Here is a 9,826-nt window from a genome sequence, read left to right as displayed (position 1 = left end):
GAGACAGTTGTTTTTATTTTAACCCGTGTCCGACCTGAGAAAGCTGAGAAAGGGTTTGTTTTTTCAGATAAAGTCTTTGTTTTTCTACGTGATCAGCAGTTTGAGGACAACGTGTGCTGTTTTATTGAACCCTCATGGTGCCGAACAAATACACTTTCACACAGAAATCATTTAAATACATGCATGAGATTTGGCAACTGTATATTTTTTTTCTTCCTCGCACTAAAGCCGTAAGAAACGCTGCTCAGGGAAAGTACCCCATGATTAACAACAGACACACAGGAGCGGCATGTTGTGGTTTTTTCATTTTGGTGCTTGCTCAACATACCACAGCTCTGCCAGGCCTGGGATTCGAACAACAATCCTGCCATTTCAAGGCCAATCCTTTAACCACTGAGGCCCAACCCTTTGACTTTGCTTCACAGGGTGTGAATAGAAAAATGATTTTTAAGAATCTTGATCACAGCACAAATTAAATCTTAGACTTCATTATGGCAAGCTATTAATGTGATGATGTCGAAGCAGCTGTCAGTCAAATATTTAGTTAAAAAATAAACACAAAAGAATGAATGACAGTTTGGGCTGCAGGGCTTCACCAGTGATGGCAGGATAAATTATTACTTCCACTGAGCTAATCCCATCCATTCCAACTGTTTGTCAACAAACAAAAACATTTTCAGTTATAACTGTAACTCAAGTATAAAAGAAGCAGCTGAAGAACTTTCTTTAGACTCAGGGTCAAAAGTGACAACCAGTAGACTTTCATGTAGCCATATTTAAACCCATTCTTCTTCATCTTCTTGTTCCGACCACTTCCTTCAGAGGTCGCCACAGCAGATCATCTGCCTCTCACCCAGTCTCATCGTCTCCTCTGCCTCCTCTACCGTTAAACCAACCACCTTCACCTCTGAGGTCTTCATCATAAAGTCTATTAAAATTCAAATAGTTATTTCAATAAATGTGATTCTAATAACCAGGAATGTCGAATAATATCGGCCGACCGAGACTATCGCCCCGATATTAGCATAATTATGTAATATTTGTAAGAATCTTTATCATTTTCCCCTCCAATAATGAATTATTTTTTATTTATTTTACCAAATGATTTGTGCCCTAAAAATAGTTTGGGGGATAAACAGCTGTATATTGAAGCGAAGGTCACTAGATGGCAGCAATGCAGCTCATTTAATTAATCACATACTCATACAGCGGTTTGTACAGACAAATAAATAGGTCTGTATTGGTATCAGTTGATATCAGAATGGGAAATTAAGTGTTTAGACAATATCGGAGTATCGGATATCTGACATCCCTACTATTAAGCATAATTAGGAGAACCATGTTTCTGAACAGAGGAAGAGGCAATGGAAAGAGCACGAGGGCGAGAAATGTCGTGTCATCATCGTATGACTCACCTTCAGCTCTTTGTCCAGTTGTTTGAATTCTTCATCTTCATCAGAGTCACATTCGGGAAACTGGTACACTTTGATCCCAAACCTGTCAATTTCTTCTCGTATCTGAAATTACAGACACACACAAACTCACTGTGATCAGAATCAAATGTATGTGATCTGCTGTAATCCCAGTGATAATCCATCACAGCTAATCGTGAGCAGTTCTCAGACTTACCCTGTCTTTCAGCTTCTTTATCTCATTAGGTGTGAGACAGTCAGCTTTGGCGATCAGTGGAATGATGTTAACCTTTTCATGCAGAGCCTTCATAAACTCTACATCCACTGGACGCAGCCTGAGAAAACGGAAGTCCAGGATGAGAGGACGGAGCAGCACAGTAGTATTTTTTGTGTGAGTGTGTGTGAGTATTTACCCATGTCCAAATGGAGGGATGAAGTACAGGCAGCAGTGGACTCTGTTGTCTTGGATGTTCTTTCTGTTAAGTCCGCTCTCATCTCTGAAGTACTGCTCAAACTGCTGGTCAATATAGTCTGTGATGGGCTTCCAGCTGGGATACACACAAACAGAGTGCAACGTGTGGGTCACACACCACCTAAAAACACTTTCTACCAAACCTTTAAGTTATACAAACTCTTATAATCTTCTCAGATGTTTCTAAAGAGACGTGGTACTGTGGTCACCTGAAGTAATTATTGTCATTTTTTTTATCTTAAAATCTGGCCATGCTACGCAACTGATACAGATACAGTTTGGGAGGAGGGGCGGGATCAGCCTATTAGAAGAAAATCAATATAATATATTCAATATATTATATACATTGAAATAATATATTACTGTATTTTTCGGACCATAAGGCGAACTGCATTATAAGGCGCAATATCAATGAACGGGTCTATTTCCATACATAAGGCACACCGGGTTATAAGGCGCATTAAGCGAAAGAAAACAGTCAGCGATTATCGCAGATCAATAGGGATAGAGATTTGTGGAAACGGGTAGTGACCTAAGTTGGACACTGGAGGACGCTATTGTTTGCCCCCCCCCCCAGAGTCAGGCGGTTGTCACTATTTTTGTTCTGGGTGGTCACCGTGTTATTGTTTTGACGCTGTTCTGTGCGGCAGTGCAGACGTTATTTTGCAGAGAGTGTGTGTTTTGCCTTCATCGATAAAAAAAGGAGGAATAAAAAGAGATTTTGTCCACAACAAAATCGACAGCCATGCGTCTGAGTTGCCCTGCATGGCACCATACATCGACAATTAAAAAAAAAACAACTCAGAGTCTCCAGGTGTTGGGTAGAATGACGCGACGTTGCACGGATTTGGGTTACACAACCATATGTAACAATTGTTGTTGAGCATCTTCTAATTGTTAATTAACAGAGGTAAAGTTTAACTGTTAAACGTCATTGTTGGCTCCCAGTGTGCTTCAGTTGTGTGCCATCATGTGTGATGCGCTGTGTGGTTTGGCTTTATAAAATTGGTTCGAGCTCAGTAAGCGCAACCAGAAGTAATACATAAGGCGCACTGGGTTATAAGGCGCACTGTCGATTTTTGAGAAAATTAAAGGCTTTTAAGTGCGCCTTATAGTGTGGAAAATATGGTATATTTATTTTTATTTATATATACTTTAATAGCACATTATTATTTTTTAGTATGAAGATAATGTGTGGGGTGATTTGTTTACAAACAGAGAAACAACATTACTGAAAACAATACCATTTGTTGCACAGTACTGTACTGTACTGTACTGTACTGTACTGTGAGTGTGTTCAGCAGCAAAAACATTTGATTAATGATTTTTTTTTTTTTTTTTTTTTGAGTTTAAACGAATCTGGTCATAACTGGTTTTCTCTGTCACACAGGATTTGTTTCCACAATGTAAAAAAAGTAATAGGGTTGCAGTGTCATTTCTCTGTCAACAAAAACAGCTGATTGCACCTTTACTGTCTGATTCTTGTCTACGTGGGAAAAACGTTGCTGTAATTGTACTGAAGTACTGCAGGAAGAGAAGGAGGACACAGGAGCAAAGTGCAAATACGGCAATTGTTCCGGATCACATCTCACACCAACCACTGACATCCAGTGAAGGCTAACGCTGCCACTGCAAAATGGCAGTGAGATAAATGGACCACTGGGCAAATAATAAAAGGCCAGAGGGATCAAGCTGAAAAAAACTTTGAGTATTAAGATTAAAAATAGTCATCCAAAAATAAGTAATTTGAAAAAAAAAAATATTAAAAATGGTTCCTCTCTTTGTGGCCAGTTCGTGTGTGTTAAGACCCCTTCACTGACAGTTTCTCAGGAGCTGTAGATTCAGACACACAGGTTGAGGAGCAGCAGGTCTTCAGTCTCACCACTCATTGTTGTTGACTGCGTCTCCAAACCCTGGCGTGTCTACGATGGTCAGTTTGAGCTTCACTCCCTTCTCCTCAATGTCCACTGTGTGTTTAATGATCTCCACTGTTTGGTTGATCCTCTCTGAACAAGGGAGAAGAAGAAAGAAGATGAGAAGACGAGAATCATGGCCAATCATAGGAAAAGCCTTTATACACATGTACAAGAAATATTATATACTGTATCTGTAATCTACCCATAGAATAATCTACCTGGAGAGTAATCTACCTATATAATAATCTACCTAGAGAGTAATCTACCTAGAGAGTAATCTGCCTAGAGAGTAAACTACCTACAGAGTAATATATCTATAGCGTAATGTACCTATAGAGTAATCTACCTATATAGTAATGCACCTATATAGTAATCTATCTATAGAGTAATCTACCTATACAGTAATCTATCTATAGAGTAATCTATCTATAGAGTAATATATCTACAGCGTAATCTATCTATAGAGTAATGTACCTGTAGAATAATCTACCTATACAGTAATCTATCTATAGAGTAATCTATCTATAGAGTAATATATCTACAGCGTAATCTATCTATAGAGTAATGTACCTGTAGAATAATCTACCTATACAGTAATCTATCTATAGCATAATCAACCTATAGAGTAATCTACCTATAGAGTAATCTACCTCTAGAGTAATCTATCTACATAGTAATCTACCTATACAGTAATATGTCTATAGAGTAATCTACCTGTAGAGTAATCTATCTATAGAGTAATATATCTATAGAGTAATCTACCTATAGAGTAATCTACCTATAATGTAATCAACCTATAGAGTAATATATCTACAGAGTAATCAACCTATAGAGTAATATATCTACAGAGTAATCTATCTATAGAGTAATCTATCTATAGAGTAATCTACCTATAGAGTAATCTACCCATAGAGTAATGTATCTACGGAGGTACCAGGTAAAGACTCACCCTCGGCGTTGAGTAGCTTCCTGTCTTTGTAAAGGTCTGTGAGGAACAGGCTGTTGACCAGGGTGGACTTACCCATCCCAGACTCTCCTGTAACACAGACACACTGCAGTTACAGCCTGTGTTGATCCAACAACAGGAAATAAAACCACAGAATATTAACTATTGGATTATAAAAACACATTTAATTTTGTTGGAACCAAATGTTTGGTATGCACTGACTTCACTTCTCTTGTTTTTGTGAGTACGTGAAGTACATTTAATGTATGTATGGTGTGTTTACTGTACTGTATGATGTGATGGTAGGGGAGATAACAGAATCACTTCTCAGGATTCAACATGTTTGTGGTCAAACCAGTTCATTACAATAGGAATGTGTGGAACATTTTTGTCACAGAGTCAAAGACAGTAATCGATTGAGTGAAGCTAAAACTGTAATAAATATAATATTTAAAGACAAAACACAGTTTGACTTTGATAACAAATATAAAAATATGAAATAGAACAAATATATTTTAACAGTATTAACAAATAGATCAAATTCACATTTGGTTAATAATTGTTGGATTTTAATTTGTCAGGAAAAAGGACACAGTAGAACATAGTTTTAAATGTTCATTATAGGTTTATATTTATTTTATATTTATGTAACAATTTAAAAGATGTTTGTTCTAATACCATAAATGTGAAGTTTAAGGCATGAATAGGTTTTAAGGACAGGTTTTGTCATTATGTTTTTCTCAAACGTTGAGCTGTGTTTGGTGTCTTCAAAAAAAATTTTTTTTTTAAATATTTCTCCTTAATTTATTTTTCAAAATTGAAAAAAACATTTTAAAAAGGAAACTCTGTTCCAGTTCTCAGATGAAGCACAGACGCAGGTCGTCACCTTGTGCCAAAGACATCCCCCAGAATTCCACAGTGAAGGAATTTAACCAAAGCATTAGAGAAGAAATGTTTGGACTTAAATGGAGTGCATGAAGAGAAATAATTTTTTTTGAAGATTTATTTTTTTCTATATTTAATTTGTCTCTGGAACCTTTCATGTTACCCTTAAAGGAAAACTTTTTATTGGGAAATCTATGCACAGAACAAGACTGGGGTTTAATTTTTCACAGAAAAAATAAAATTAAAATTAAATCAAACGTTCTTTAATGCAGCAGAAATGGGCTGTATTCAAACATTAATGATCTCTTTATATTTCTTAACTGTTCATCTACAGACTGACCTGCGACCATCAGAGTGAAGTCGAAACCTTTCTTCACAGACTTCCTGTGGACCTGGTTGGGCAAAGTGGCAAAACCCACATATTGTTTTTCCTGAACAGCAAAAGACACAAAAGAGGAAAAACAAGACAAGTGTTAACACTGCGATTATACCTGACGTGAGAGAATAAATGTAAGGTCAGTCAATCAGTTCATTTAAGAGACAAAAACATATACCAACATATACATTTAAATACATACTGACATTTTTTTTACACTATTCCTTAGAAAGGAGTAAAAATAAAGATTTCTGTGGAGGACGAAGTCAATGTTGAGTCACTTAATTATACAGTGGAACCTCGAGATACGAGCAAGCCTTCAAACAAATCATTGCTTCGAGATACGAGTAAAGACTCGAGGTACGAGCACACTTTCATAAACTGACACTAGGTGGCCGAGCACGTGGAGCAGCCCACGCCGCATCAGTCGTTCACTTCACGTGTTCGTCGACTTCTGTACGCCTCTCCTGTGAGTCTTTTGTATTGTGTTAGGTTAATTTAATTTTAAGTTTATGTAAGTTACGTAGTGTAAGGTACCCTACGGAATCAAGTGTCTATGTACGGGCCAACTCTCTCCACTCCCTTCCTCCCTCGTCCTCCTCCCCTCATATCTCCATTAGCCTCTACTGTATCGTCTGTCTCGAAGGAAAGAACTCATCATTAAAACTACATTTTATTTTGTATCACAGATATCTTAATATAATATATATATATTTAGTTTTCTGTGAGCAATTCAAATTATTATTATTATTATTTAATTATCATTAAAATTATAATTGAGATTATCTTATGACTAGACACAAATAAACGTTTGCAGATTACGGCTACGATATGCTGTAAAATGTCAAAACAATTGTTGCCTTTTATTGAGTAGTTTTCCATGTTTTCTCTCTGTCAATGATTAAGAAAACGTCAGCTCAAAAATAGAAGCAGACACAGAATAATTGTATTTTTAATGGGACTGCAAATTAAAACCGGCTGCTTTTGATGCTATTAAATCACCACAAAAGATGGTCTGGGTTCGTAACAGAAAATTTACGAGTACATGGAAAAACACGTGTGCGACATTCCTCCACCGGCATCCGAGAGAAGTCAGAGTTTCTCAGATTTTCCAAAAAATGTGTGAGAAACACAGAGAGACAACAGGACAGCAGCGTCTCACAGAGTGGGACAGTAGCTCTCAGTGCTGCGTTTGGCACAACGTCATGTCCGCCGCACAGCACTGCTGCGTGCTGACATGTGTAGATATAAATACACACTCGAGGCCCCACAGCCACTGTTCACACACACACACACACACACACAGAGAAGCTGCTTTCAACAGAACTGAAAAGCTCTTCTTTAACTGTGCAAACACTCCTGTCCAGCACGCAGTCAGCATCCGCACACACTGTCAAAACTTGTCACAGGCATTTCCGACAGCTCCGACTGTTCAGGACTGCACACACACACACACGCACAGACAGCCAACGTTTTTTTTTTGTTTGTTTTGTAAGCAAATCACAACGACAAAATGCATTCCTCAGACCGTGGCTTTGGAATGAACTATTTCAAATATATTACCAATCTTTTTCTTTATCTTAACTGAAAACTAAACCTGACTCCAAGATTTAACATTAGAAAAAATTAGTGAGGACCCAGAAAATGTCACCGTAAAGACAGTTGTACCAGACACACACATACTGGTGTTAATGACTTGTAGGGACAAACTTTTATTTTGATCATCATCTGTTTCTTCTTCACTTTTCATTGCAACACAAATTGAAAATCCAGAGACCAGAGTTTTGAACCAGCCATGGAACATGACAACATGTCCTATAAAAGACATCAATCTGTCCATGAATTTAAAATCAAATCTTTTCTCAGATATTTGGCAAAAACCTAAATGTTAATAAAAGTCCTGAAATACATATATCTTGAATGTCCTTTGCCATGTTGAGCAAATTATTTTTAAATGTTTTCTCCATCACATGTGACACAATGGAAAGTGATGTAGGATGATTACAGATAAGCAGAGTCACGAAGAAGAAGTAATGGGTAAAGTTTGCCAAAAACATAAAAATGGGTACTGGCAAAACGTACGTCAAAAACAGCTAAATAGCAAAAACATCACAAGACCCAGATACCACACAGAGTTAATCTGTTAAAATATAAAGATGTAGCGAGAATGTAGCAAAATAGCTAGTAGCTAGCCAAAATTGCTAACAGAGAACTACATGATAAACAGCTTTTTTTGGTCCTTGTATTGTAGCAGGTCCTCACGTGATGTTTGTTCCCACAATATCATAAATACCAGTGTACACACGCACACAGAAAAACATGCAGGCAGTGCAATAACTGCATGACACATAAACACACACACACTCACACACACACACACACACACATACACACACATTGCCAAAGAGCCATGAATCAAAATGAAGGGAAGCTGTTAATAAGTCAAAACATTTTGGAAAGTTTCTGCAGTGAATCTGTCTCAACACAAACAGCTAACAAAGATAAAACCCAGTCCAAGGTGGAGATCACACCATGATGCTGTCAAATCCTGGTATCCTACGCTGGATCACGACATTTTTCTGATATCCTAAACTCCAAGATTCCTCTCTGTTGGTTTTGGCTTGACTCAAATCTTGACCTTTACCTTTTGTCTGGCCGTTCTCACTCGCGGGCACAGCAGCCTTTCCACCAGTTTTTCTTGCAGCATGATGGCATCCATCCTAAACCACAGACCAAAACAGCCACGGGTCTCGGAAAGCAACGACAAAACCCAGGCAGGTATAAAAAACAAAAAACAAAAAAAAGAAAACCCTGCAGATTTTCACAGGAAAAACGCTTGAAACCGATGTGTGTCTCTGTCTACGTGCCCTCCTGGGTTCCTTCTCTCGATGATACCACTTTCTTTTTCCTGCCCTCTTACGCTTTCTCTCTTTCCTACGTTCCTTCCTCCGCCCTGCAGCTCTCAGAGTTTCCCTGTTCAGACAGGTACGAAGGAATTCTCACTGAGAGGGAGGGAAATGTGAATAGAGGGAGTAAAAGAAAGGGAGACAGAGAGAGTGAGAGAGAGCGAGACAAGTGAGAGGTGGCAATTTGAGAAAGGAAACGGGGCAGGGATGGAAGAGAAAGAGAGAGAAGTCTAAAAGAAAGTCATTCATTCAGACTCCATGCCCTCCCCCAGTTCAGACTGGTAGAAAATAAAAGTCTGTGCTGAGGGAAATGAACATCTGGAAGAGACGGCGCAGACGGGCAGACAGCGTAAACAGCTCTGCCCAGTGTAAAATAATGTGGAACAATAGAGGCGTTGTTGGGAGAATGCCATACGATCGCAGAAATAAGCAACGGCCGCAGACTCAAAAGCTCCACAAGCTCAGGCCTGTGGACCGATACCTGATCGCTGTGATTATCAGAAAGGTTCACCTGTCAGTCTGAGGTGTTGGTGTCTGTGTTCAACAATAACAGTCTGGACAGAAGACGTTACTGCACTTCAGCTGCACGTCTGAGAAAATGTCCCTGTGCCTTGATACATGTGATTTTTTTTTTCTTTCCTTCACCACAAAATTCTCTTCTGGGTCATAAAGGAAGCTGGAGCCAATCCTGGAAATCATCTGGTGAGGGCGGTGTTCTAACCTGAGAAGTTCACCAGTCCATCACATCTCCATATATAGAAACACAGCCTTTCACACTCAGATTCACGCCGTGGTCAAGTTAGGGTGAAAAGTTAAAATCATGAATCAACTTCCACCGAGGCTCAAACCGGTGACCTTCCTCTTAAGTGAGGCTAGTCCACTGTGTTGACCCATGACAAAAGAAAATTAGCTA

At 38.6% G+C, this 9,826-nt stretch overlaps 1 protein-coding gene across 1 annotated transcript in view; it reads right to left on the bottom strand.

Moving 5' to 3' along the window:
* Positions 1-9,537, bottom strand: part of septin5a (septin 5a) — an 11,478-nt gene extending 1,941 nt beyond the window's left edge. Inside the window, exons 1-7 of the mRNA XM_025053410.1 lie at positions 8,652-9,537; positions 5,972-6,062; positions 4,750-4,836; positions 3,767-3,890; positions 1,826-1,960; positions 1,630-1,747; positions 1,338-1,517 (exon numbers count right to left, since the gene is read on the bottom strand). Coding sequence (XP_024909178.1) covers positions 1,338-1,517; positions 1,630-1,747; positions 1,826-1,960; positions 3,767-3,890; positions 4,750-4,836; positions 5,972-6,062; positions 8,652-8,726 — 810 coding nt within the window. The 5' untranslated portion in view covers positions 8,727-9,537. The remainder of the gene's footprint in view (positions 1-1,337; positions 1,518-1,629; positions 1,748-1,825; positions 1,961-3,766; positions 3,891-4,749; positions 4,837-5,971; positions 6,063-8,651) is intronic.
* Positions 9,538-9,826: the final 289 nt, after the last annotated feature.

Source organism: Cynoglossus semilaevis, chromosome Z (genome assembly GCF_000523025.1).
Source record: "Cynoglossus semilaevis isolate Cse_v1.0 chromosome Z, Cse_v1.0, whole genome shotgun sequence".
NCBI lineage: Eukaryota > Metazoa > Chordata > Actinopteri > Pleuronectiformes > Cynoglossidae > Cynoglossus > Cynoglossus semilaevis.
Note: the sequence above shows the minus strand (reverse complement) of the source record. Positions and strands in the feature narration are given on the sequence as shown.